The sequence below is a fragment of the Vidua chalybeata genome, chromosome 14, assembly GCF_026979565.1.
Source record: "Vidua chalybeata isolate OUT-0048 chromosome 14, bVidCha1 merged haplotype, whole genome shotgun sequence".
NCBI lineage: Eukaryota > Metazoa > Chordata > Aves > Passeriformes > Viduidae > Vidua > Vidua chalybeata.
The window spans coordinates 3,143,682-3,171,302 of NC_071543.1; the positions used below are offsets into that span (position 1 = coordinate 3,143,682).

At 49.1% G+C, this 27,621-nt stretch overlaps 2 protein-coding genes across 6 annotated transcripts in view; one reads left to right on the forward strand and one right to left on the reverse strand.

Moving 5' to 3' along the window:
- LOC128795156 (ligand of Numb protein X 2-like) overlaps window positions 1-2,456 on the forward strand; it is a 29,045-nt gene extending 26,589 nt beyond the window's left edge. Inside the window, exons 10-11 of one of the 3 annotated variants that reach the window (XM_053955705.1) lie at window positions 361-525; window positions 1,338-2,456. In XM_053955705.1, the coding sequence (XP_053811680.1) occupies window positions 361-496 (136 nt within the window). In that variant the 3' untranslated portion in view covers window positions 497-525; window positions 1,338-2,456. Of the gene's footprint in view, window positions 1-360 lie in introns of all 3 variants that reach the window. The other 2 variants (XM_053955706.1, XM_053955704.1) reach the window with 2 other exon arrangements.
- A 1,430-nt stretch (window positions 2,457-3,886) lies between these two features.
- On the reverse strand, window positions 3,887-25,889 carry LOC128795158 (pre-mRNA 3'-end-processing factor FIP1-like). 3 transcript variants are annotated; one of them, XM_053955709.1, is made up of 17 exons: window positions 25,482-25,519; window positions 24,659-24,698; window positions 21,992-22,121; window positions 21,718-21,823; window positions 20,055-20,161; window positions 19,270-19,328; window positions 18,128-18,238; window positions 15,745-15,875; window positions 14,938-15,062; window positions 13,865-13,970; window positions 12,664-12,862; window positions 11,744-11,770; window positions 11,150-11,207; window positions 10,615-10,670; window positions 9,254-9,458; window positions 7,594-7,752; window positions 3,887-5,205 (listed from the first exon to the last, which is right to left on the reverse strand). In XM_053955709.1, the coding sequence occupies exons 3-17, from the start codon at window positions 22,006-22,008 to the stop codon at window positions 5,073-5,075; spliced, it is 1,599 nt and encodes a 532-aa protein (XP_053811684.1). In that variant the 5' UTR covers window positions 22,009-22,121; window positions 24,659-24,698; window positions 25,482-25,519; the 3' UTR covers window positions 3,887-5,072. The 3 variants fall into 3 exon arrangements, with proteins under 3 accessions (XP_053811684.1, XP_053811682.1, XP_053811683.1); XM_053955707.1 differs by lacking the exon at window positions 21,992-22,121 and having other exon boundaries at window positions 25,482-25,889; XM_053955708.1 differs by lacking the exon at window positions 21,992-22,121 and having other exon boundaries at window positions 21,739-21,823; window positions 25,482-25,888.
- Between the last annotated feature and the right edge of the window lie 1,732 nt (window positions 25,890-27,621).

Sequence of the window (27,621 nt, forward strand, 5' to 3'; positions counted from 1 at the left end):
CTGGGCTCAGCGGGCTCCTGCTGGAGTGCTGGGACAGGGCTGTGGGGGCTCAGCCCCTTGCACCCCTCAGAAGGGGCTGGGTGTGCCAGAGAGGGGCAGGTCCCTCCCACAGCTCTGATGGTGGCAGTGCAGCTCAGTGCCTGGAGCTGCAGGACTGACCTGGGCCATCAGTATTTCACCAGCACAACTCCTCCCCTGCTGCCTGAGCCTACTGCTGCCACCCAAGCACCAGCAGTGTTCTGCTTTTCCTTTCCTCTCTTACGGGAAAAAGTTCTTTCAAGGAGGAGTTGATGGTTTGGCTCAGGGTGACCTGAGGGTTAATAATGAACTCAGTCCTGACCAGATCCTTTCTTTGGGCAGGTGTGGAGATGAAATCGTGGCAGTGAACGGAGTGCCAGCAATAGGAATGAGCAACTCGGAATTAATCCCAATGCTGAAGGAGCAGAGGAACAAAGTCACCCTGACCGTGGTGTCCTGGCCAGGGAGCCTGGTGTGACAGCTCCAGCAATCCCCCAACACTTCCAGGTACCCATCAGCAGCTGGGCACCACCCAGGCCACACCTGGCAGGGAAACAGGGACTGCACTCCTGCTCCTGGTGCATTGCCATGGAAGACTCCTTGCTTCCTTTTTATGGAAAACATTTTACCAACAAATCTGGATGTTGAATTCAAAGTAAGGGTTAATCCAACAGCTGTTGGAGCTTCCCAGGCTCATTAAAGCTCCTTAGGATTGGTGGTGCACAGAAAGCTTTTCCCAGTGTTTCTCCACAACCTGCCCTGGAGGCTGCTGAGGCTTGCCTTGATTTTAGGGCTCTGCTTTCCATTGAGTATTTGAACAGGTTAAAAGAGAGGCTTTTAGAAGCAGCTACCAAATCTGTAAGGATGGGGACCCAATTTAGGCACTTCTGTCTACCAGGATTTCCAGTCCTCATTTTCAGGTGTCAGTAACCCAAGGGCTGTGTTAAAACATGAAAACCCCATGGTAACTCAGAGCTGCTGGGGCAGCCTGGTGGAGCTGTTACCTGTATGAGGGTCCTGGCACAAATCCCAGTTTAGGATCCTGCCAACTCCACTGATTTATTGCAAAGGGACAATTTCAACAGCTCAAAGAACCACTCTCAAAGGTATCAGCAAGAGGGGTTTCACTGAAATATGACGTTGCAAAATGTGACTTTACCAAAGGTCAAGGGTAAGGTTCACTTAACTGCACACAAGTTTCCCTGTTTTTAGGATTGATAAAAGCAGCTTTTTCCCCAGAAGGAAGGTGAGGAAGGGAATGGGCTGGTATCAGACACCCCTGGCCCAGCCTGATGCCTGTCTTATTTTTATGTTTCCAGTGATGAAGGGCAGAGTTCAGGCAGGGGCAGAAGCAGAGATTTCTCCTGCAGTTCTGTCCACGTCCCTCTTGCAGCTGAAGCAAAATATCAACTTATGGGATCAGGGGAAGCTCAGAGGAACCTTGGCTACAGGAAAAGTCACCTCCAGAAGGAGACTGTGCCCAGCCTGGCTTCAGTTCAAACCCACTGTGCAGTTAAAATTTACAATTAAAGAACTGAAGTGCAGGCAGGGTGGTTTGACCTCTGATACTGTGAAAGTTCTGACTTGCAAACTCCACCTGAAGCAATTCCCTTTTTTAGCAGCAACAGCAGTAGAAATGATGGGTTTTTCTCAAACCAGGTTTCACTGAGAGATCTTTCCTCCTGTGTTGCCTCTGCTGCACCTTTTGCAGGACCAGCTTTGTAAGAGTCCAAGGAGTCTGTCCCCTGTCCAAATGCTGCCTGAAATGAATGTTTAATTCCTTGTAGCAACCCTGCAGGAAGGAGCCCAGGCCTGGCTGAAGCTTTTCCTGGACTGCAATTTGTCATTTGCTGTCCTCAGGCATTGTTTACACACAGTGACTTCACCTCCTGTGCTGGGAGCTGTGGGCAGGGCCTGTCCCAGAGCCCAGGACACAGCAGGAACCTCAGCTCCATCCTCCCAGCAGTCTTGGCTGGGCTGAGGAACAGCTCTGGGGACTCTGACAGCACAGCTGGGGCTACCTGGGCTCCAGGGCTGCTTTCCTGTTCTACTGGGCAATGCTGAGCGCAAAATAATCCACAAAGAAAACTCATCATTGACCTCGCTGGGACACAAAAACATGAAGCAATTTTTTATCTCTTTCCAATCAATGTGCAGAATCTGTGCCTGGAACAGTAAATATTGATGTGGACAGAGGAGGGTGATTCTCACTGCCTGCCCCAAAGGTGGGGAAAGGGCAGGAGGGAAGAGCTGTGCAGCTGCTGGGCTGGCAGTGGAGGGAGGAGGAGGCTGCAGAACCATTTTTACTCCATCTCCTTTCAAGGTGCCTTCAACTTCACCAAAATGTCCTCATAATTTAAATTTTGTTCCCAAATCAGCTTGTTAATAGATGTTGAATTTGTTTTGATGCCTTTATAAATTATTGTCATATTGCTGAAAAATAAGCATTAGAGGTGTGGTTTTTAGCCTTTCTTTCCATGTAGCAGCTAATGCCCCCAGAACAGGTCACCTCAGCAAGACTGCTCCAAAATGTGACCCTGTGGCAGGAAACAGTCTTTGCTTCTCCCAGGAAAGGAGCTGGACTATCCTGAAATACACTGTGGCTGGAAAAATCCCTCAACAACAGTAAACCCCACATCCCAACACCAGTAAACCTGGAGCAGCTTCCTGATGCCAAGAACAGATTATTTCCAACACCCCACCTTTACATTCCCTTGATAGTAAAGGCAAACATTTTACCTCTATTTAATGAGAAGAAATCAATTTAAAACTACTTACCTCAAATTCACAGCTGCTCCTGGCCCCAAAAGCCTGCCCCCATTTGTGAATATTCTGTGACCTGGGTCCAGCTCATTCAAATAACACAGGAGGAGGTGCAGCCCTGACTGAATCCATGCTGGATTCGCTATTCCCAGTCCCACAGCACCACCCAGGGTGCAGGGATGCAGCCTGGATGTGATCACCATTAACTGTTCAGGTCAGGGAGTGGGTGTGCAACAGCCCTGGCCACCCCTGCAGAGGCACCAGGGCCACCTGAGCGTGCAAAGGTGGGAGAAATGTCCTGGTTTGGGGCCAGCCCCCACTCACCTTGGAGCAGTCCAGTGGAGCACTGTTCCTGATTCAGGCAGGGAAAGGCAGCTCAGAGGGGGCTGGAGGCACTGCCAGGCCTCCTCTGGCACTGGCTGCCCCAGTAAGGCCAGAGCTCTTGTGCTGGAAAAGCCAGCACGTCTCATCCTCACCAAATGCAGGCTCCCGAGGGAGGCTGGGCAAGGCTCTGGGCCCCTCTTCCCTGACACTGCCTTGGCCAAGCCTGGGCTCTGCAAGGGAGGGCGGCACCTCTGTGATGTACGGTGCCAGGGAGCATGGAGCAAGCACTCCTGAATCCTCCTCACCACCCTGGTTTGGATTTCTCCTCAAGTTCATCCCATTCTCCTAAAAGCTTTTGGGCAATCCCAGCTGAAGCCCTGCCCTGAGCAGAAGCCGCCAGGAGGATTCCCTTGTTCCCTGCACACCCAGTGCTAGGAGCTGGGAGTGCTGCAGCTTGCAGAGCTGCCCAGGGGGCAGTGAGTGATAGTCCTAAATCTGGGCTCCACCGTGGCTGCAGAGGCAGGAACAGCCTGCAGCCTGATCCCAGCTAACCCTGGCTCAGTGCACACACATTTCCCAGGAGCTCAAGCACATTAAAAAACTCCATGAAAACCAAAACCCAGCAGAAGTCCCAGTTCTCCTCCTCCTCCTCCCCTGGGCTCTGCAGTTACAAATCATCACTGCACTGTCACAATGTTGAACCCAAACCAAAGGGCTCTCCTGGCACAGGGTGGACACTTCCCAGCACACTCAAGACTTCCAAGATTACAATACCAAAAAATACAGAATGTTTCAGAACCGTATTATTTTAGGACAAATATTTCAGACAGTTTTAAATAACAAGTCAAAGGAAAATGAGACATTTGTGGATGCACATGAACAGAAGGGCAGGATCCTAATGAGCAGATAAATGAAAACCCCTCAAAATTGTTTCCCCTGTTCTTCCCACCCAGAAACATCTCTGTTGCCCCTTTCCCAACCAATACTAAATCCAAAGAAATTTTGGAATTTGACTAAATTTATTTTGGGATCTAAGGGAAAGGAATGCATTGGACAGGAGTGTTGGTGATACCCAAATAGAAACGCCAGTCCCACGAGGGCAAACTGCTAACTGGGACTTGGTGTTCTCTACTGCACTCTAGGTTATTCAGTCAACTCTTAGTAAAAAAAGGAAATAAAATAGTTAAGTCAAAAGGAATTAAAGAGAAATTCATGCTCTTGCAATGGATCTTCACTGATTCCCCACGCAGGGGTGTAACATGACGGAACTACCTTTGCAATGGATAAAAAAAAACAGTTTTGGAGTCTCTGCACACGCTGTGTGAACACCTTCAGCAGCTTCTGGAAGCTGTCACATCCAGGCAGGCCTCTGTGCCCACCTGAAGCAGATCCTGCAGCTCCTCCTGACATGCCCAGCTGGCCATGGAGAAATCAGAAGCTGTTTTTGTAGCTATAAAGAAATTGATTTGGGGATGAGACTTCGCTACTGGACACCAGACTCTAAGCTGGCTCCTGGGATCTAAATCACGCTGTTCTTTGGACAATAAATTTCAAGTTGCAGTTACTGTCCTAGTTCTCAAAAAGGAATGATGATGACAAAAAGAACCAAGAACTATGACCTAATTGCGTTAGTTTCAGCTGAAGCCATCTTCCATCAGAAACCATAGGATCTGATACACCAAAGTTCTCCCTAGGGATGTGGATGAGTAGAGTAGCTCAGTGCTTTGTAACTAGTACTGCTGTATTGTCTTGTATCAAAAACAAACAAAAAAAGGAAGTTTAAGGGCACGTGCAGCCTCAGCTCCTGAAGCACTGCTGGCTGTGCCACGGCTCGCCCAGTCAGCCTCTTCCCTTGGAAAAAAGTAAAAAATAATAATAAAAAAAAATCACCCCCCAGCCAAAACATCACCAATTCCATGCTGGTTCCACAGGAGAGAGCTCCTGCCGAGAGCTGATGGGGGGCTGGCTCACTCCTTGGTGTCCTGCTCCTCGCCCTCCTGGGCACCATCCTCGCTGGCCTCCTTCTCCTCCTTGCTCCGCTTGTTCTTTTTGTGCTTGTGGCGCCGGTGGCTCTCGCCCTCCTCGCTCTCGTGCTGCTTCCTGAGCGGGAACAGAGGGACAAAGTGACATCAGACACAGCCCTGCCACAGCAGGGACCCAGTGATGGGTACAGGGACTTTGATCCCCACATGAGGGAGCCACATCAGCAGTGCTGAGGGCATGGTGGGGATTTTTGGGACGCATCAGCACTGCCACACTGCCACTGTCACACTCACACACTGCCACACTGCACAGCCACTCCTGGCAGTGTCTGCAGGCAGCACCTTGCTGTTCTTCCACTCCCGAGCGAGCTCCAACAATTCTGACACAGCATCAAGGGTGAGAGGAGGAGGAGGAGTCCTAAACCCGAGATGTGTTTGAAACTTTCACTCCTCTGAATGTGCTGGGGAAATCCCTGGACTAGAGGCAGCAAAGGGATCAGTGGAGTGAGAGAAATGTGGGTTCCCCATGGGAGGCAGATCCTGTTTCTACTTCTGCTGACTCACACCTGACCTGGCTCTTCACTGGCTTCGTGCTTTAGAACTCCTTTATCTCACCCAGTTTTCCAGATGTGGGTGGATAACTGGGGATGTTTACCCAGGATTTCTGTGATGTGGGAGCAATCCCAGGCAGAAGAAGCCCGAGCAGGACGTGCATGCCCTGAGCCTGTGCCCTGCCAGCTGCTCCATGCAGCCAACACAGCCCCAGGAGCAGCTCTGTCTCCTACCAGGAAAAGGGCGGAGCGCTGGTTTGCTTCCCCCCCCCCCCCCCCGAGGAGATTTTCTGCTGTTTCTCTCACAGGGTCAAACCAAGGGAGCACTCAGGAGCTGACTGTGGTGTGAAGGTGGCAGAGTGAAAGCGCAGCCCAGACTACAGAACAAGCACATAAATTTATCCCAGGATAAACTGTGACTGTGCAGGCACAGCTCCATGAGCAGGTCTACAGACCAATTGTTAGCACAGCTGGAATTCCAGTTTAGCAGCAGACACTAAACTGGCTGAACCTGGCTGAAAAGCTCCTGGCTTCAAGTAATTTTCTGACTGGTTTAATAAATGGTTTCAAAGCCATTAAAGACAAAAAAAAAAAAAAAAAGGAAAAATAAAAGGCTGATGCCTCTTCACCAAACACCTTTGGCCACCTTGTGGCCGATGTGTCAGTGGCTTATGCTGGGACAATGTGACTATCCTTTAATACTGAAGCCAGCGTCAGTGATTTCCTGCAGACTGCTCAGTTTGCAGGAAGCTGGAAATGAAACCCTTTGATCTGCAGGTGCCTCCAACAGGCCCAAATCTCAGTGTGCCTCAAGCAGGGAACACCAGAATGGTTTGGGTTGGAGGGGATCATGGGCTGGGATTTCTACAGTGAGGTATCTACTCCAAGGTTTCAATTCAGAGTAGAGGAAGCTGAGAAATAACCCTAAAGGCAATGGCTTGTTTGTCTGATACCAGCTCAGCTTCCAGTTGTTCTGTATTCAATTTTTATTGTGGTCTTCGTCTTTCTTCCTATCATTTTGCTTCCAACCCTTCAGCAATCAGCCCTTCCTTGAAAACTTACTCATCTCCTTAAGGATAAAAACACCCTTTTTCCTCCAGTCACTACATAAGAGTTTTTCTGATACCAGCTTCAAAATAAGGATAATTACCTACAGAGCTGACAGGAATTTCCCCTAAAAGGAGGAAGCTGACACATCAAGAAAAAAGAGCAAGAACAGGTCATTAATGGGATGTGAAGTGACACAGGACCTGAGCACAGAACCTGCCTCAGCCCAGAGAGCAGGGCTGCTGCTTTGCTAGGGACTGCTCTTCCAGAGAGATCATCTATTGAAAATCCATTTGCTGCAGAAAAGCTGTGATTTCAGGACATGCTGCTCTGCCCCAGAAGTTTCACACTGGTGCAGACCATCACCTCCCTCACTATCAGGCTCTGGGCAAGAGCTCTGCTCCTCCTGCTCAAGGAGCAATTTCTGAGTACAGGCAGAATGAAGTTCCTCACAGAGTGACTGGGCATTGGAAGGGGCTGCCCAGAGGTATTGGAGTCACTGTTCCTAGAGATGTTTAAGGAAAGGCTGGATGTGGCACTCAGTGCCATGGTCTGGGTGACAAGGCGGTGTTGCGTCACAGCCTGGACTCAACCTTACAGATCTTTTCCAGACTAATTGATTCTGTGAGCTCTGCCCTGGTGTGCAGGAGCAGCAGGACCAAAACCTGACACTTCTGTCATGGCCTTGCACCTCCCTTGTGTGTGCTTTTGTTAAGATGGCAGGTCTGCTGGGAGGCCGAGCACAGCTCAATCCCTCCTTCACCACTGAGCAGAACTCAACGCCGAGGTCTCCTTTCCCTGTCCCAGAGGGCTCCTCCTGCCCACGGCTCTCGGACAGAGGGAGCTGGGATGAGCCAGGCTGACATTCCACTTGGAGAGCACGGAATGCCCGCCCAGCACTCACTGACCTGCGGGAGGATTTGTGTTTGCTGCCGTCGTCCTTGTCGCGGTGGCGGCGCTCGCGGTGCCGCTCCTCGCGCTCGCGGCTGCGGTCACGGCTGCGCCGGTAATCGCGCTCGAAGTCGTAGCTGCGCTCGCGGCTGTAGTAGCGGTACCGCTCGTCGTCACTGTGGGGACAAGGGACACGTGGGCACAGGGCAATCCCCGGGCCTGAGCCACTAGGCTGGGCTGCAACCGCCCTCACTGGCAACATTTGGCACCTCTTACTGACCAGGGTGCTCCTGAAACACCTGCAACAGGAGCACAGCGCACACACTCTCCTCTCCTCGCTTTCCCCCAGCTGCTGGGCTTCCCTCAGCACTGACACCCCAGACAGCCTCTCATCCTTTGGTGTAAGGGGCTCTTTTCTTCCCCACAAGCTCAAAACATCAAACTGTGAGCGCAGCTTTCCATCTGCACCCCTCTACCTGCTCAAAGCACCACATTCAATCCCCACGGGGTGGGCAGAGTGTACACCAAACTGAGACACATCCCACACTTCCCTCTACATCCCCCTGGTCAACTTCTGAAAGCCAAAATCCAAAGGGTTAACTCTGTGAACAAAACTCAGACTCGGGAGAGAGGACATCAGAGACATTGTTCTGACACTCCTGGAAACAGGCTGGACAAATAAATGTCCAGGATCAATCAGCTGGGAGTGCTCCAAAGGACTGTACAGCCCTTGCCCTGCTTTGACCTGCACCAGAGTGCTCCACACCACCCAGAAATGCCAGCAATGTTCTCAGGAGTGATGATCACAGGCCTTGGCTCCAGCATGGACCAGGAAGTGGGGGAGTCTGAGATCTTCCAATTTTAGCCCAAGTTTGTCTTCTGTTCTCTTTCCCCCCCCCCCCATCCACAGTGCCCAAGAGCTTATAAAGAGGAAAAAAAATATTAGAAGCACACTGCCTCGTTTGCTCCCTCCCTGGGCTGGGAAGCTCCCCAGCAGGAAGTATCCTGTGCCAGGAATGCACATTCTGATCATGTTTTGGATGATTATTGGCATTTCTGGGCCTGGAGTCTGCAAAACACCGATACTGCTGGTGACTGAACACCAAAGGGATGGGTTTGGGAAGTCTCTGCAGCCCAGCCTTCACATTAGATGAACACAGGGAGGCTCCAAGCCTCCTGCTTTTCCCCAAGTGCTCCCAGCACTGCTGTCAGCTGAAGCCACAGCAGCTCCCACCAAGGTGGTCTCTCCAGTCCTGCTCCCATTTCCTGGCCGACTCCGAGGGAATGGCACTCCCAGCCCCACAGGACAGCGGAGCAGAGCAGGCTGTTTGTCCTTTGATCTGACAGTGACATTTAGAAGACAAGAAGCAGCAGCTCCTGCAGCCAGTGCTTCACACTGAGCTGTGAAACACTGAGTAAACACAGAGGGGCTATTTCATTGACTGGCCTCGTGGGAGAGCAAGAGGAACTGGTTCTGCTGGATTTAAACAAAAATCCCAGACCCAGAGACAGGAAATCAGCCAGTGACACAGCTCCTGGTCTGTGCTGTAGAATTGATCCAAAGGAGCTCTTCCCTAGACATTCCAGAGAATTCAGCTGGTGTCCTCTCTAACCCTTGGCCAGACACCCTGAGGTGCCCCAGGGCTGCCCAGGGAGCAGCAGCAGGGCAGCACTCACTTGTTGTATTCACTGGTGGTCGGGGTGCGGTCCCGGTCCCGGTCTCGCTCCCTGTCCCGGTCCCGGTCTCGCTCGCGCTCCCTGTCCCGCCTGGAGCCCGAGTACTCCCAGTGGCTGCTGCTGGAGCTGCTCGTGCCCTTGTCCACCGTGGTCACCCAGGGCGTGTGGGACGTGGAGATGGGGGGGTAGCTGATGAAACCTGAATCTGCAGCCAGAGAGCAGAATGCTCCATCATCCAGAGCATGCCCAGCACCCTGTGTCCCTCCCTTTCCAGAGTATGCCCAGCGCCCCCTGTGTCCCTCCCTTTCCAGAGCATGCCCAGCACCCTCTGTGTCCCTCCCTTTCCAAAGATCCCCTCTGGCAGCAGCACTGGATCCAAGGAGACAATGGCCCAACTCCCTGCTGTCCTTCTCCTCGTTTCCAGCAGTTTGCTAAGAACAGGGAACTCCTTCTCCCTGAGGAAGGCCCAAGAGCAGGCATTTACAGGCAGCACTGCACAGTCTTTGTCAGCCCTGGGCTCTTGGTCACCTGTACAAGGTCCCACCTCCCACCAGGTACCTTCTGCTCTAGAGTGGCACTTGGGGAGGGCCAGGGGCACCAGCTGCCAGTGAAGGATGTCACCTGGGGAGCCCAGAGCCACCAGAATTTCCCAGGCAGAGGTGGCCAGCTGGACCAGCAAGGTCGTATCCCAAAGCAGTGCCACATCTGGCAGCACTGGAGGCTCCTCTCCTTGGGAAGGGCTGGCCACTCCTCCAACCCTGTCCTGCAGGGAGGCACTGCAGGGCTGCCTGTGCTTCCACTGCTCAGCACAGCCAGGAGGAGCCACTGCTGGTCACTACAGGACTGGGAGAACTGGGGCTGCACCAGGGAATGGAATCTGATGAAATCCTGGCACCGCCTCTCCCATTACAAAACCACAGGACATGGTGCCTGTAGGCAAGGGAGAGATGAAGTGGGGGAGGAAGGATTCAAAAGCTCAGAGAGGAGATGCCAAGCTCAGTAGTTGTGGATGGTTGTGCTAATCCCTAAGGGTGGGGAGAGTGTGAGTGAGGGTAAGCATAGCTGTGTGCAAACAGGCAGGAGAACACACTGCTGAGGCACTGGGGAAGCTTCTCTGTGCTGGGGATCTGCCCTGAACAGCAACCTGGGCCTCAGCACTGGGCCACAGAACTGCATCACCACACCTGCACAGCACTCAGAGCAGCACACTCAGCGTGTGCTCCTGACTGGGACTGTCTGGGACACAGCAAGAGCCTGGAGCTGGAGCAGACATCGTGTGTGTCAGCCTCAGAAAAGCCCGGGCTGCCAAGAGCCAGGGAAGAGAGAGAGCAGCAGTTGGATATGTCCTGCCCGGGGCTCACCTGCAGAGTTGTAGCCAAAGGGAGGTGGCTGCCTGTTGTTGTAGCTGGCTGGCTGCCTTTGGGAGAGAAAAGGGCGTGAGTTACTGACATCAGGGACCCTCACAGCTCTGGCTGTGCTGCAGCTTCACCCTGTTTTTCCTGGAGGTCTGTGGAGCATTCTTATGGGAATCCCACTACCAGAAATGCTCACAGGTTTTGCCACAGCTTCCAAACCTGCCATAATCCCACTGCTTACCCTGAGAAAGCACCACTGCTCACAAACTACCTGGAGCATCTTCAGAGAAAGCATCTACAGTAACAAATCATGCCATGAACTACTCTAGGCTTTACCTAGATTTTATTGGCTCCTTCCTGTGCCTTGGATATGACAAATCCAGGTGAATGCACAGAGGATTCCTGACAGACCCTGCTCTCCCCTACCCCAACTCAAGACCAGACCAGGCATCCCCAGCACTGATTTTGATTCTGTTCTCCTCCCTCTTTCCCTCCAGGGGAGCTGCTCCCATGGTGTGATCTTACCCAAGTGTGGTCTTACCCATCCAAGGTTGGGATGAGGAGAGCTGGTGGTGGTGCCAGAGGTGGTGGGAACAATCCTAGACACAGAAGGGTAAATCAGGACCAAGATCTTGCAGCTTCACAAGTGCTGTTCACAGTTAAAAACCACTAAAGCATCTTTTTACTCTAAACAAGATCCTGTTTACAATGGAATAATTTTCCTTCAGGGAGGATCTCCTCCCCAGATTCACACCCTAAAGCTCTGTTAGTTTTGTAGGGATATGGGAAAAAAAAACAAAGCAAAAACTACTTTCTATTTTAGCATCTAAATACTGAACATAAGATTCATCAAGGAGTAGCAATTAACTCTTACAGCCCTATGGAGGAGAAGTGGTTCTTGGGATGCAGACACATTGTTACATTCTGATCAGCATGCATTCAAGTTATTCTGACCTACAGATTTGTTTCAGAATAGAAGATAAGCAGCTCAGGTTCAATGCTCAGTTTGAGTTCATTAATCTTAAATTAGCTGTGCTCTAAACTGGTGCCATGCAGTTTCATGTTACTTAGTCTAAATGCTCTGAACCTGTGTGATCAAAATTGCTGCTGTTACTAAGAACAAAGTAACACCTACCTGGAATTGGACCTGGAGGTGGCAGGCCTGTGGAAATAAGCAGGGAAAACAAGTGAGGACAACAAGGAAAACATGGCCTCTCTGTACTGCATGCATTCTCTGTACCTCAAGCTAAACCTCAAAGCACAATTTTGAATAAATCTCACATACTGGAGCAAACAGAACAGGAGAAAAATTGGTGCTACTAAGCAGGAATTACCCAACACATTATATAATTTTCCAAAATGATGATCACTTTTACCTTTATAATTCAAAATATTGCTGTTCTATTACTCTGGGGAACTCCTTTTCTGAGTGTGAACACATGAACAATTGATTTTGTCTTCAGAACAACTGAGGGAGCTGGAGAGGAAAACCTGCTGCAGGTTCCACTCCAGTGTGTCCATCTCGATTTTGCCAAGCATTTTAATCTAAGGCAGCAGGAAAAGGTACCATGGAAAATTTACTAGGGAAAAGAACCCATGAGTGCTGCAGCAAATCGTCCTCAGGCAGGAGTCACTGTATGAAGTGTTCCTGCTGCTGCTGCAGAGTCTGGCTGCTGCTCCAGGACCAGAAAAAGCCCAGAGTGTGGCCCCCTAACTTTGGCCTGGTGTATTTAAGCCAGAAGCAACAGTTCTCAGCTTCCTCCAGAGAAACAGGAACCTGCTTCTTGACATTTATCAATAAAGCAAATGGATCAGTAGCACTGGAAGGTTCCCTTGGGGAAATAAAGCCCAGAGGTTTTTCTTCAAGGACCAGCTGCCATTTTAAAGTATTCAGGGCAAATATTAAATAGGCTGATGGAAACTAAACAACGGCTGGCCAGGGGTAAGGATTTGTTCCCTGAGTGCTCGCCCATCCCATGGCACTGAACCATTAAACTTCTGATTTGCTCCAAGCCTGGGACATCCCAACTCGAGTTCCATGGAGCAAACACATACCTGGAGGATGCAGGGGAGGTGGAACAGAAGTCACTGGAGGAGGAGGGTGCAGGAAGTGTGGAGGAGGAGGCCCAGCGAGCGGGGGAGGCGGAGGCCCCGCTGGTGGAGCGAACGGCTGCTGCTGAGGAGGCTGCTGGGGCTGGGAGGGCTGCTGGGGCTGCTGGGGAGGCTGGGGCTTGCTGCCATGGTCTCCCAGGACCTTAGGGGGCACAGGAATGAGAAGAGAGTGTTTTAATCCCTTTGCTCCTGCAGCAGGGCCCTTACAATGCTGGCAGCATCTCCACAACAGGACTGAAGAGTGCCTGAAGAGTGACCAAAATGCAGAGGCACCACAGTGACCTGAAGTGCAGCTGGCAGTGCTTGTGAGGGGGAGGAACAACAAACAACCCTTTCCCAGCAAATTCTGTCTCTTAAGCAAACTCTTCTTGCTGGCAAAATCTGGAAAACTGACTACTAAAAAAATAAATAGGCCACAAAACCATGGAGAAAAACCCAAGGAATTTAGCCTAGGAAGGAAAAGGTCCCATGTTTAGGTTTATCTGGCAAGTTAGCAGAGTTGGCAGGAGGAAGGTGGTTAAGAGAAGGGGACTTGGCAGATGGCCCTCAGACCCTGCAGCTTCCTGCCTAGGAACCAACGAGAACATTATGGTCATAAACTGGGTAGGCAAACCCAGAACTGAGACCAGCTTTAAACCCAGGCTTTCATTTCTTAGAAGGGACAAGATCCAGTAACACAGGCCCAGGCTCAGTCTGAGGTGTGGGCTGCAACAACTGATTTGAGACTAAATGTTACTTTAAAGTACAGAGAAACACCAGCCCCAGGTACAAACCCTTCACTGCACATTTGAAGATTCCAACCCCACAGTGGAAGGCAAGGGAATAATCCACAAAAGAGATTCCCAGCTACACACTCCTAGGAATACTTTGGGAGGGCTGATGATGAAAGAACTCAGGCCTTAGCATTCCAAAGAGAAGACTGGTCTTTAAAGGACAAATCTGGCTCCTAGCAAGAGCAAGCTTTTAACCCAGAAATTAACTGAGCCTGCAGAAGGGAATGATCCATGCACACACCTCAACAGGGTCAATGCTGCTCTGCAGGTGTGAACTGGGAGGTCAGGAACACACAGACATTTACCCAGGGTTCACCAGAAGTGCAATAAAATCAGCAATTTGTCAAGGCAGCCCCTTGCAGAGACTTTACCTGGATGGGGTTTTCCTCCGAGGCGTGTTTATCCCGGCGTCTCCCTTCCACCCTGCGGATTGTGCCTGCCTGGCCCCCGATCACATCAATGGTCCCACCCAGCTTCCTGGTACAAAGCACAGGCATCTTTTTAGGCTCAGAAGCACCAGAAGGAGCAATTTTTCCTGCTGTCAGCAGATTTCTTTCATGCTTTCTTTCCCACCAAGGAAACATGTCTCAAATGGCAACGAGAAGCCAAGGAGAAGCCCTTTTGCATTCCTGAACAGTTTCCCTCTGAGCAGGGGTGAGTTTGGGCTCTCTGAACACCCAGGAATGTTATCCAAAGAACCACCAGGAACAGGTGTAAAAACAGGGATTACACACCGGAACAGAAATGGTCCCAAAATGCTCAAATCTAACAGACTGAGCACAGCTTTAATGCTCATCCTTGAAGCAGAGTGTTGGTTCCCAGGTAAGGGGTAAAATTGGGATGCAGGGCTGCTTTCTGAAGGCTGGTGTGCAAAAGCTGTTTTGTGAATGAAGCAACAGAAACACCCTGAGCCCAAAGCTCTGGCTCGTCTGGTGTGCTCTTCTGAAGCTTTTGATAAAACCCCATCGATCTCCTAAGGGCCAAGTGGTTTCCCCAGCAGAGGCTGCCCCTCAGAATGACTCAGTTGTTCTACCACACATCCAGCAGCGTCGCACACAGGCTCAGGAACCAACAGCTCCTCTTATCCTCTGCCAAACTTGTAATCCACTTCCACTTGAGGAGGCAAAGATTAACATCGTGGGAGTAGGAATAAGCCAAACAAGCACAAGCAATGTCAGCAGTGTAAGCCCTCAGAGCTGAGGTGTTTGCCTGGCTCCTTCCACTCCCAGAGATGTGTCCCATCACCTGGGATCCAGGATTCCCTCCCTGTGCCAAGGAGGGGGGAAGGGACAGGCAGGAGTTGCACTGCTGGAGGTGACACTGGAATGAGTGACCACAGCAGCTTCCTGCCAAGCTTAAAAGCTTCTCTTTGAGGCTTGAGGAGACTCAGAAACGGCCCAGGTGGTGCTCAGGTGCCCCTATGAAAAACATGCTCCTCTCTTACCTGTTGGGAGGAGGCCCAGCCTTCATTCGTCCTCCCACCAGAGCCAAGAAGTCTGTTTTGAACTCTGTTTTGATGATGTTGCTTTCCACTTCTTTTTCAGCATTTCCTGTTCTTCCCTGCTGAACCTATGGAAGGTAACAGATAACACATGGGTGTTGTGCCCTTCTTTCAATTGAATGGAGCACCAGTGATTAACCCTCAGCAAAAGAAAAGGAACAATCATAGCAACCTATTCTTCAGTCAAGGCACAGCCATTTCTGTCAGTTAATGGCCATTCCAGCCTCAGCCTGCTGTCCACTGTCTCCCATCAGAAGTCCTGTTATGAGTTTATTAAACTCGTATCACTTTCCATGGAGTCACTAAGTCAAAACTGGAATGAGCAATACTTGCAGTTCTGACAACTGGCTGAAGTTCTGATGGCCATCATGGACTCCTGCAAGGCTGATGGCCAAAGCAGTCTGCAAACACAAAAGGCAGCCATAGCACTGCAGCAGGCTCCAGCAGTAAGCAAAACAACCCTGGGGGCTCAGCTCCTCTCCCAGCACTTCTCTCATCCAGAGGGTTTTCCAAGCAAACACCCCTATAAATCAACTGGAAATTCATTCTAGTGAATTCCTGCTGTACACACAGAAAAGATTTTCAACAGAGATTTAATCTTTAAAGATTCATTTTTGCATTTCTCCTTGCTGAAAGGACACAGAACAGTTTAGAAGTGAGGTATCTCCTGCTCTTACAGCCTCAGCTCTGTGACTACAAACACACTCCCAGTTTTCCCGGAGCCAGGAGCAGGAGTCACACGTCACCCACCGTGATCTTGTTCTCAGTGCTGATGGGAGGAGCAGGGTCCAGCCCCAGCTGAAGCCGCCGCTGCTTTTCACAATAAGCTTTCCATGTTTCTTCATTGAATCCATAATTAAAGTAATCAGAAAGATCAGCACCTGGCAGAGGGAGCAGGAGTTAACACAGAGGTTCTGCACACTTGCACTCTCAAGCTGTCCTTTAACAGCTTATATAAAGGGTTGAGGCAACAAAAGTTTTCCAAAGAACCCAGCTTCTGGCTTTCCCTGCCAGAAAGCTGTGGGTGCCACAGAGGAGACACTGGCTGCACCTTGGGTGGGAGGGGAACATGGCCTGAGGAGCAGTGGGACCCTCTGGGACACACAGCTCAGCACTGCGACCCCCTGGGACACACAGGGCAGCACCTCCACAGGCCATTGGGAGCTCCCTGCAATCGCTTATTCACCAGCCTGATTTTTTCAGGCTGGTTTCTTCCAATTGTCCACATGAGTTGAGTGCTGGGCACAGCACAGAAGTGACAGTTCCAGACCTCACCACAAAAATGGGGTGGAATCATGGAACCTTTTTCCTGGCAGAACTAAGCCCACACATTCCCCTCCTGACCATCACTGCCTTTGCTGTTTTGAGAGGAGATTTTGGGGCTCACTCATTTCGTGAAATGCAGCTGAAGTGGAAGGTTTTTATTGATGCATCCCAGACTACCCAAGTAATTACAGTTCAGTCACAACCCTAATTAGCCATCCCAGAGTGTTATCTCCCACTGCCAGTCTCCTGTGCAATGTGCTAATTCAGCACGAGCACCTCTGAATAACAGAGGTGACCACAAACTGCTTGCCAAGAAACCAGAGATGCAGAGGGGCAATCCCAGCTGCAGGAATTACAGGAGCACCCCTCCCACCTCCCAGCACTACAAAGCACCTCCTGCCCCACTGAGGTGTCCCTCAAACATCCCCCATGCAAAGATATTCCTACACAGAGCAACTCCAACACAAAGAGCTGCTACAAGAGTGAAGCAAAACTCTGCCCAAGCTGAGCTTGGTTTAACTATGAGGTCTAAGCAGTGAGGTTTATCTCCTGGGCTGGCCACTCTTTCTGCTGTACCACCCAAACATGCAAACTGCATCCACACCGACTCAGCAACATTTATTTGTTGATTTTATCAGCCTCTACTTCAGACCTCTATCAGTTCTTCCACACAGGATTTCTCCTTCCACTCCCTCACTCAAAGACATACCAAGCTGCTGAACAATTAACTCTAAAGGATATAAACTTGAAAGGTTGTTGAGTAATGAGCTACTTGCTATCTAAAATAAACTTACAGACCACACAGCTCTGCAGAAATCTTCCCTCTATCGCATTCCAACACTGTTTTAGGGCCAGCTGGCTCTATTTTGGTCCAGGGATGTCAGCATGGCCCCAACCATGTCCACGCTTTATCTTTGAACTTCACTGCATTCTTTCTAACTCATTTTCTTCCCATTCCCCTCTGTCTCACTTCGCAATCAAGGAGAAATCCCTGCAGAAGAAAAGCTTCTGTTCCATTCTGCCTGCACTATCTGCAGGGTGTTTCAGTGCTCGTTTGATACCTGGACATGCCCATGGACCTTTCAGCACTGGAGTGCCCTTCATGTGGGCAAGAGATATCCAGACCACACCACAGGCAACCTCAGGAAAGCTCTACTTACTCAGCACAGCAATACTGCTGAAAGATAAATAAAATACAGGGGCTGGCAGAGAGAATAATGATGGCTGAGAAAAGACAAGTGGACTGTTTCAGTTGACATTTCGTCAGAGCACATTTTATGAGAGTAGCACAGCAGAAATCTGGATGTCTGGTTCCTTCAATTAGTTTTGTATCAGAAGAAAAAAAGCAGCTGATTCGTAGCATCCTACAGCTGTAAGAGGAGAAACCTCCCTCATACAAGTAAGTGTGGGCAGCCCCAGGACCCAAATGAGGAGGGACCACAGGGACAACTCTGGCCTTGGCCTGGGGACACAGAACAAGCTCCTGCACAGGAAGAGGAGAACAAATATCAACACCCAAATCCTGACCCCACTCAGCTGCCTTTAAGGCCAAACATTATTGGATTGGTATCAGTGCAAGGTTCTCGGGAATTAGGGAATTAATAAAACAGACCATTAAAAAAAATAGCTGTTCCCTTTAGGGAAGTTCAATTACTAGAATAAATGCAACCCAATTTTACGTAGAGCATGGCTTGTTCAATCAGTAAATGCCATTGACTGTCTAGCCAGGCAGCAGAGATTGAGGAACACACATTGTTCCAGCTTCCCTGTTCCCTGGCAACAATAAATGGACAGAAATTACATGTGAAAATAAAGAGACAACTAGAACTGGAGAAAATATTTACCACAAGGAACTGTGAGGCCTCACCTGGTTTTCTCCATGGTTTGTCTTCAAATGAATCCAAATCCACTTCTATCACAGGCAATCCATTTATATTCCCTGCGGCATCCAAGTCAATACCTTTGGGCTGCAACTTGGCTTTGGGGAGAGAGGCACTGTTAAAACTTTTAATGCAATGTCTTTAATCCACTCATTTGCTCAGCAAATTATTCCAGCAAAAACAAAGCACTGCAGTGAATTAATCAGCGGGTTTACAGCACGCAGGTAACCACAATCAGCTTTTTAATAAAAAGGACTCCAGTCACTCCATAAACAAACAAGGTGTGCAGCACCTGCAGCTGAACAGCAGGGAAGCAAATTCAACCCAGATTGGTACTACAGACAGAGTAAATCATTAGGACATGCATGAAATTTACTCCAAATGAAAACAAAATGAAATTATTTTTCTCCCCAGGCAAAGCATCTATTTTCCCCTCCCAAGACAGACACATTTTCTCATTACAAGAGACTTTCTCAGGATCAGTCTTTAGTGGACTAACAGGAGTTAGCAAAAATCTGTCAGGTACAGAACATACAAGGGGAATTTGTTCTTATTTTCTCAATCAGAAGAGAATTCATATAGATACAGCAATTAGTGGAAGGGAGTAGATGAAGCCCATGAAAGGACAGTCTCACATGTGTGGAAGGACAGAAACCAAGACTTAATTTACAGGAGAAACTAAACTGAATGGTGTGGAAAATTTCAGCAGCCAAATAAGCACAGCTGTTACTCAAGGCCGGAGTTTGTTTCTTTTAGCATCTTACACTGCAAGTAGCTCAGGACACTGAGTTCAGTCATTCTCCAGAGCTGCAATGCTCAGCCCCAGTGCAACAATATATTTTAGAAATATTCTGGGGTTTTACTACAAAAGTATCAATAAATACATTTTTTTCCTAGTTTAAATAGAATTATAATCACCTTGCTTAGTGATGGGTAATTAAATCACTCCATTGCATCCTGCCCTCTCAGACTGTGCTGGGAGCACTAATTTTTAGGAAATGCACTTCCTATTGCTGGTTTACACTAATTTTGTATTCTTTTAAACAGAACAAAATTTTCAGCTGCTGCAGCTGTCAGTGCCAGGTAGGTGAAATACTGGAAAAGTGAAAGATAAAAATAACAGCAATACCTGAAGCTGATGCTCCATAGCCTCTACCCGTTTTTAAGTTTAGATTCATAGGAGTTCCCCTATTGGAAAAGAATCACTATGTTGGCATTTGAGCAAATGACTTGCCTAAAGAGTCTCATGCAAAATATATTCAAGCCCTGACATCCTTCAGGAGATGCTTTAGTTCACCTGGGTTTGCTATTCAGAGTCATCCATCAGAGTGAAACCACCTCTACAACAAGAGAAGGAAATTATCCATAAAGTGGAAAAATTAGAATATGCAGCAAAGCGCAGGTAAGTCATTTGTGTAAGAGGAAGGCTGCTAGCAGCAAGCAAAATGCTCTCTCATTATTTTTATTCAATGCACATTAGGCAGAGTTGTAGAAAGTATAATTTCCTGCTTCTCAAATCCAGCCTTGCCATTTCTGAGCCACAGAAAATCAGACAGCTGGAAATTAGTAAATTCACAGCTTATGCAAATCCTTAGCTTAGCAAAATCTTGCAGATTTTGGTTCTGGAAGTTTTCACAGATGAGTTAAACAGAACTTCCCACCTTTGATTCTGCCCCAGGGAGCCCAGGAATTAGTAAGTTAATTTTCTAGCAGCAGCCCCACGGATTATCATTCCCATTTTACAGATGGATTCTCCAACAAGCAAGTGCAGGGCAGAGCTGCCCATCAGCTCCTGAGCCACTGTGGGGTTCTGGCCACTGCTCTCAGGAGCCAGAGCAGCTCCCAGCTCATCCCTTTCCATCTCAACATGCTGGGATCCCTCAGGCCCAAACCCCCACACCCAGCAGTACCCACATGTAGGACGGCGCTCCTGTTTTGATGTTGCCAATTGTGACCTTCACATCATCGTCATCGCTGTCACTGTCACTGTCATCCTCATCATCCTCACCACTGGGAAGGGCCTGCAACAGCACAGTCACACAGGAGCTCATCAATACACACAACCTCAGAATTCTCCAGCACAGCCAAATCTCAGGAAGCTTCTTGAACAGCCTTCAACAACAACAGGCAGCTGCCCACAGAGAAACTCCTGCGTCCTTTAAAGATTTGGCCCGACATGAAATTTGGGGTAATATTTGTGAACCTGGGGAAGGTTTAGCTCAGTTCTAAGAATTTCACCACATCCCTCAGTTCCTGTGCCCCACTCTTTTTGAGAGCTGGGGCTTTTCTGACATACCTCCTTCACAAGGGCCATGGTCAAAGTACACAACCACAAATGAAAACCACCAAAATACATTCACCAGGCTTCACCTAAGAACCTCAAGGCAAACATTCTCTCACCACAACTTCTGTGGTAGGGAGCTGCTGAGGAGTTTGGTTTGGCTGATTTAGCACAATCAGCCCCCAGGTCACTTCACTTTAAAGATTTGGCTCCAGTGCAACCCCAGTGCTGGGCACAAAAGTAAAGGAATAGAAAGAGAAATCTTCCAGATATCCAGCAAGTACAGTTTTGTGAGAAGCACGAGCTGAATTAGCACCTCACCCTACATGAGGAAGGCATCCCTCACCCTCTGTCCTTTTCCACAGCACGTGGGTCTGTCAGAACCCTGAATGAACCCTCTTGATGTGGCAGAACAGTGGCAGAAAACAAACCCATCAAAGAGTCCAGCAGAGGACACAGTAAAATGCGGCAAACCCTGGCTCAGGGAAGAAATGCTGATGTCTGGCTCCAGATCAGAAGGCTGAAGGATAGCTTTATTAAAACTATACTATATTACATTAATATACTATTTAAAGAGATACTATCCTATTCTACATTCTTACTTACCTAACTAACAAACCCATGACTCTCTGCTGAGAGTCTGAGACACAGTTGGATCATTGAACCCAAACAACCTTCACCAGAATCCAATCCAGCAATCACTTCAGGTAAACAATCTCCACACCACATTCCACATTTCCACAGGGAAAACAAAGGAGCAGAGATAAAGACTGTTTTCTCTTCTTCTCTCTGTGCTTCTCCAAGAAATCCTGAGAGACAGAATTATGTCTCTCTGTCCAGAGAATGTGAAGATCACAAGAGGAGGGTGGGGAGAAGCAACCCTCTTCCTCCTCTTTCAGCACTGAGCCACCAGATTGCATTTTCAGAGGTCTGAGCCTTGACCAAAACTGATTCCCAGGATCTTGGGCTTTCTATCCCAGTGTTTCCCATGTTTTACAGGTCCTTGAGAAGTTACACTGAATATTGAGCTAGAACACATCGTGTTCTGCTTTTCCTACCAGACTGCAGCATCAGAGACCCTGATCTGCCTCCTGAGAGGGTATGAGCAGAGCCTGCACCAGGGTTCCCTCCCCACCACTCAAGGCAGGATTGACAAGGCTGTTCCTGGATTCAGCTTTGGGAATGGCTGGCAGTACATCCAAACACTGCAGATATCAGGTATTAGGCAGTACCAGGATCTTTACACTCCCTGCTTGTCCTCAGGAGTGCTGAGAAGTACAGAAATCCCCACTGTACCGTGGACAGTGGGACACATACGTGCTGGGACATCTCTCTGTCCTCGTTGTTGACGGGCCGGTTGTCCTGGGGAGCATCCTGCAGAGGGTGAGCAGATTCTGTGTGTCTGGTGGAGGGGACAGAGAAAACAAAGTGTCCATGACACAGAAGAGAAAGTGGACAAGCCCAGCCTATAGGGTCACCTACAACCAGTTCTAAAGCCTTTGCCCAGGTGACTTTCACACAATGCTTTATTCTTCTTGTGTATTTGTTCTGCTGGCATTTGCTCAACTACCTGACAAAAAAATCCATCCTCCTGGCTTGGCTTTTGCTGGGAAGAATCAGTTTCACACATCCAGAGAGCACCTGACAGCACTCAACAGCTCAGTGGCAGCTGGCTCAGCTCGGATTTGGCACAATCACAACTGATAAGAATAAGACCATAATAAGCAAAATTTCACCTCCTCCTTAAGGATGATAATAATTACACATGCATTTAGTCAACAGCAAAGACATCTGTCCCAGAGAAGTTAAAGAAAGAGTGATTTTAGTGTTTCTACGAATAGTTTACAGTAAGTAGTTAAAATTCCAAAAGGAAAAGTTATGGGCAAAATTATGCACCCATTCTTCTCACTCATTACAAATTAGACCTGCTGAAACAATGGTCAGGTTTGGATTTACCTCCAGTTTAAGAGTTCGTACAAACGTTAACATTGTTTATTGCACTGGCCAAGCAAAAAAGTGGAATTGATGTACACACACTAGAAAAGAGTATGCCAAGTATTACAGAACTGACAAATAGAGAGCTCATCTGTCTCTAATGTCATAGGTAAAGCTTAGTAAAACTTCCAAATAATTCCGAGTTTTTTTAAGAGAGACAATCAGAACAGCCCAGGCCAAAGAAACCCAATTCTCCACCAGTGCTTTGTGGAGTTGTTGCCATTAATTTAAAATCCCATGTCGGACAACAAACATCCACAGGATTGTTTTCAAAAATGAACAGGCAACATCTCACAGAATCCAAACACTGGTCACATTAAAGTCACTTCAGAGTGACATGAGACCCCACACAAGAAAGGCAAAATAAGCCAATTCAGCTGTTAGTGAGTGTAAAACAAAGAACAAACAATCTGGCATAACCAAAGCCCCATTCTGGGGAAGTCCCATACACAAATAAATTCATCAGGCCAAGATCAAAAAGAGGGCTGAAGGTTGGACAGCTGACCAAGCACAGGTCCCACGGGTGCCAGATTCCTGATGTGACACCTGCACAGAGTCAGGTATAAAAGGCAGCCAAGATGTCAGAGGGAAAATCAGCCTCCAGGTATTTCCATGCTGCAGACACAGGCTGTGGCATGAGGACCAAAGCATGGACCACTGGAGAAAATCTCTCTGATGGATCCATAACTTTTTGCCCAATCCAAGCAACTCAGCATTGACCTCCACCCTGAATCTCCTTAAAACTCTGAGATTCTGCATTCAGGAAGAGTGACAAGTGTTACCTTCAGCTTTAAGTCACATGAAGTGACACATCTGTGGGTGTGCATTAACATGTACGAACTGGAGTTCAGAGAGACACTTGGGAAACAGGAGCCTTTCCCTAACCTCTCTGCTTCCTAGGAATGAACCAGCTGACAGGTCACCAGCATTATCTGGGCACAGAAAAATATGGCAGAGATTTCACCTCCCCAGAATGCCAACATAACCCTGGGCACTGCTGACAGCACAGCATCCTGCTGGCCTCTAACACATCCCTTAGGCTTGGGAATATCAGTGATGCTGCATCCCAAACTCTGCAGATTTCTGCTTCCTGGCTGGGGACAAACACTCCAGACAAGCCAGCAGTGCATCCCTGGAGCTGCAGTTGCTAACAGCAGAGCAAACAAAGAGTAATTTTTCTTAAAAACACCCCACAGCTCTTAATTTAGGTAGATTCTCATTGTGCAACAAAGAAATATGGGGGGAAAATAAAAAGAGGGAAAAAAAAGGACAGCCAGCATGGCCACTAATATTCTTTCTTCCTACACTTTGCAGTTATTGGAGACAGTCGCTAGAAATTCAGATTTTTAGTCCTGCTTTTAAAGTAAAATTATATTCAGATGAACGTGACAAGGAACAGCAGATTTATGTAAAGCAGCTGTAAATTTCTGTCTAAAAGTTGTTCCTCCTCACAAAGCTCATTTGATGTTTTAAGGTAACAATTTACCATGGTTTTTACCTCTAGTTTATTTGAACAAGCTTTCATATTCCTTAAGCACAAAAGTAGGACAGTATCTGTAACAACCTCAATATTCCAGACACTGAACCTACGATGACAATAAACACTAAACTGAACTTTGGAAGGGGCTGAACACACACAAGCCCAGTGAAAACCAAGCCTTCTGAAAAATGTTACATTTAAAATGGCAAACAGGTAATCCTCTGCTGAGACCAAGCTCTGCTGGTGCAAAACACACAGCTACAAATAGAGGAAATATAAGCCAGGACAGACAATCCCTTCCACACACAGCAAGCCAAACTGATGATTGGTTTTATCTCCAAGTCTTACCCACAGCACTTGAGAGGTCTCACACAATGTGCTGGTTTCAGCAGCTCAAGGTTTTTACCTTTCCCAAATTAAAGCACAGGCCAGTTTTACCAATGCCAATCCTCAAGGCATCGTTCTTTCCAGGGAATTAAACTGGAAAAGAGATCTGGTTTGAAACAAATTACTGAGAGAAAAAAAAGGGCTAAAAGTTAGTTCTAAATCAAACCAGTCCACTCATCCAGTTCACAGCTTCCACATCCATAAATGCCTGCCACCCCCATAGGGGTGGCTGGGGATGATCCCATGGGATGGGGAAAGGACAGGCTGCTGTTCCTGGCAACAGCACCGCTCCAAAGCACTCACGAGGCTCTGTTCAACAAGGCTCAATCTTTACACCACGTGTTGTTATAATGAATCAACAGCCTCGGGACTCACCCAGAAATTGGTCCATCTTCTTGCTTACCAGTGGTGTCATCTGCAAAAACAACAGTAAGAACAAAGGAATTATTCAAGTGAAAGGGAAAAAAAAAGCTAAATTCAATCACAAAAGGCATCACAGATACAGAAATACTCAGCGGTGCCAAGGCACTGTAACCCAAACACTTCCTTTTCAACAAAGTTCAACTAGAAATGGAACAACTAAAAATCAACCCAACCCAACAAACACCTGCAGAGGTGATGTCGCACACCAAACCAAATTCAAAATATATATCCTAAATCTCAGAGAACAGAGATAACCATCAGATAGGAACTAAAGTCACCTATCAAGGTCTTTATATAGAAATTTAACGTGCTGGGGAAGAAGAAACATAAAAGCATTCACGTGGAAAGCGTATCTGGAGGACAAAGACGTTTCAATAAAGTCCTGTGGTTTATACTGGCCACATCCCAGCCCCGTTAGCCCAGTGGTTCACAAGATCTGGGTGATTAGCGAACTGAAACTCTTAACAAAGCATCTCGTTGACCTCCCTGCAGCAGTGTTAATGATAAAAGGACAATAACACGCCGCCACCCGCCCAGAAAGAGCCGCTCAAGCGCTCCTGAGGCGAGGCCGGGGGCGGACGCGGGTCCCTCTCTGGGCCCGGGGGCAGAGGCCGGTCCCTCTGAGGGGGCCCAGGGAGAGATACCGGTCCCTCCCTCCCACCCGCGGGGCCGCCCCCGGTCCCGCACGGCCCCGCAGCCGGGGGCGGCCCTGAGGCGGGGCCGGGCCCGCTGCCGGCCGGGGCCCCGCGCTGCCCCCGCGGCCGGCGGTACCTACCCCCGTACAGCCAGTGCTCCTCGTCCTCCTCCGCCTCCAGCGGCGCCGCGCCCGACACGGCGCCGGCGGCCGGCGGCTCCAGCTCGGTGGCCATGGCGGCCGCGGGGCTGCGGGGAGCGGCGGCGGGAGGAGGAGGAGGAGCGGCGGCCCCGCTCGGCTCCGGCCGGGCTCGGGCGGGGGTTCGGCGGTCGCGCTACGGCGCCGCCATTGCTCCTTCTATGGCGGGAGGGGGGGCGAGACCCCCGGCGTGGGCGCACAGGGCCCGTGAGCCGCCCGCCCCGCGCCGCCGGGCCCTAGAGCCGCCCGCGGTGTCCCGCCGGGCCCTAATGCCGCCCGACTTCCCCGCAGGGCCCTAGCGCCGCCGGCCGCACAGAGCCGCGGAGCCGCGCTCACGGCCCCGCCGGGCCCCACCGCCGCCCTCAGAGCCCCGCGGGCCCCGGCGCCGCTCGCCCGCCAAGCCCGCCCCGCCAGCCCTGCGCGCGCATGCGCGGTAAGGGGAGCGCGGCCCCGCCGCGCGGAGCTCTGCGGGGAAGCGATTTGGGGCTGTCGGCCCTCGCCCCAGAGCCGCCCGGCTGAGGCGCTGCCGAAAGGAGAGGAGCCCGAACGGCCGCTGTGGCGCCTCCCGCTCGGAGCTCCCCGGGAGGAGTCCCGCAGGATTGCCGAGGCGGCGCTGGGAAGCACAGAACGGCGCTCCGTGTCACTGCTGTCAGCGCAGCGCTGCTCCCGAATAGCCGGGGACACATTCGGGTCTGTCCGAGTGGGGTTTGCACCTCCCAGGCCTGGCTATGCAGCTCCTCGGTGAATGCTGAACTTCAAGGCCTGGAGATGCAGCGCCCGAGGCTCTGCTGCAGCTCCACCTGGGAGCTCCTGTTTGGAGCATCACCCTCTCCTCCCCCAGAGCCCTTAACTCCATCAGGATCACAGGGAAAATTAGAGCAAGCTGATTTTCAGCACTAATTCTCACAAAAATTATAGAGAATCCCGAAGCAAGTTACGTTTTCCATGTGCTAAACAGTTCCAGAAAAAAACCTGGATTAAAATGTTCCCGCTCTCTGCCCTGTGGTTCCAGTAGGGCTGTGGTGCATTCCTGCTCCTTGTGCCCTGCTGGACCATGCACTGGGGATGCTGAATGAATACTCATCGTTGGAACTGGAATGGGAATTGGACATCCAAAAATCACCGGGAGTTGATGAGATCCCTGGTTATACCGATGGACCCAGGTTAACTCTACCGAGGTGGAAAAGTGCTGCTCACCAACAGGCCTCAGCAGTGCCTTTCTATTTTGCACTGTTTTCCATTTACAACAAAACCCAGAATTCCTTTGGCTGCTCTGTTCAGACACTTCACTGTCAAAAATGTCCAAGGAGATTGTTGTAAAAACTGTCTGGAGAATCAGTAGTTTTCAATTACTCCTCCAGGCTTGCATACTGTAAAATTTCCAGTAAATACAGATCATTCATCACCTTTTGATTAATATTTGCCTTTTAATTTTAAGTTCTTATTAGTCTGAGAGCTACTGTAATTCCTCTTTCCAATTTTATTACCTATCCCATGGGACTAGCTCTGTTGTGAAGAAGTGTTTCTTTTCTAGCCAAAATCTCAGGTTATATTTATCACTGAATACAAATATACAAACCTATTTCCTGCAGAAATTTTAATTTACTGCTCAAGAAAGGCTACTATAGATCATAAGGTTTACATAAAGAATGTGAGATAAAATATGAATATGTTGAAAGGATCATTACCTAAACACCTTTAGTGATTAGGGAAAATGTAGAATTCAACAGGTTAGCTCAGACCCAAATCTGCTGTTTGCATGTTTATAAAATAACCAGATGTAAATCAACCAAGTCCAGGTAGATTTGATCTCCCAGATAAACTACAACAAGGAAATTACTGATTCAGTCAGATGTAGAAATAACAGAAATAATTAAAGCAGGTCAGGGACTAAGTAAGTAAAAGGGCATTTAGAAAATCATACGCAAAATCCAGGCATCAATCTGGGAACTAATCATTTTAGTAAACTCATTTGTGTTAATTTTGCAGACCGAATCAGCCTGTGACAAACACTTTTTACAGGAAGACTGGGAGCACAAATACAAGGAGAACTGGAGGACGGGGAGGACACAGTAATGGAAGT

Bases quoted from the DNA above. Each gene is read 5' to 3' on its own strand.
- LOC128795158 (XM_053955707.1), bottom strand. From the start codon at position 25,575: ATGGCCACCGAGCTGGAGCCGCCGGCCGCCGGCGCCGTGTCGGGCGCG. The intron at 24,699-25,481 runs GTAGGTACCGCC...TTGTTTTTGCAG, and splicing joins GGAGCACTGGCTGTACGGGG to ATGACACCACTGGTAAGCAA. The intron at 21,824-24,658 runs GTGAGTCCCGAG...CCCCTCCACCAG, and splicing joins GAAGATGGACCAATTTCTGG to ACACACAGAATCTGCTCACC.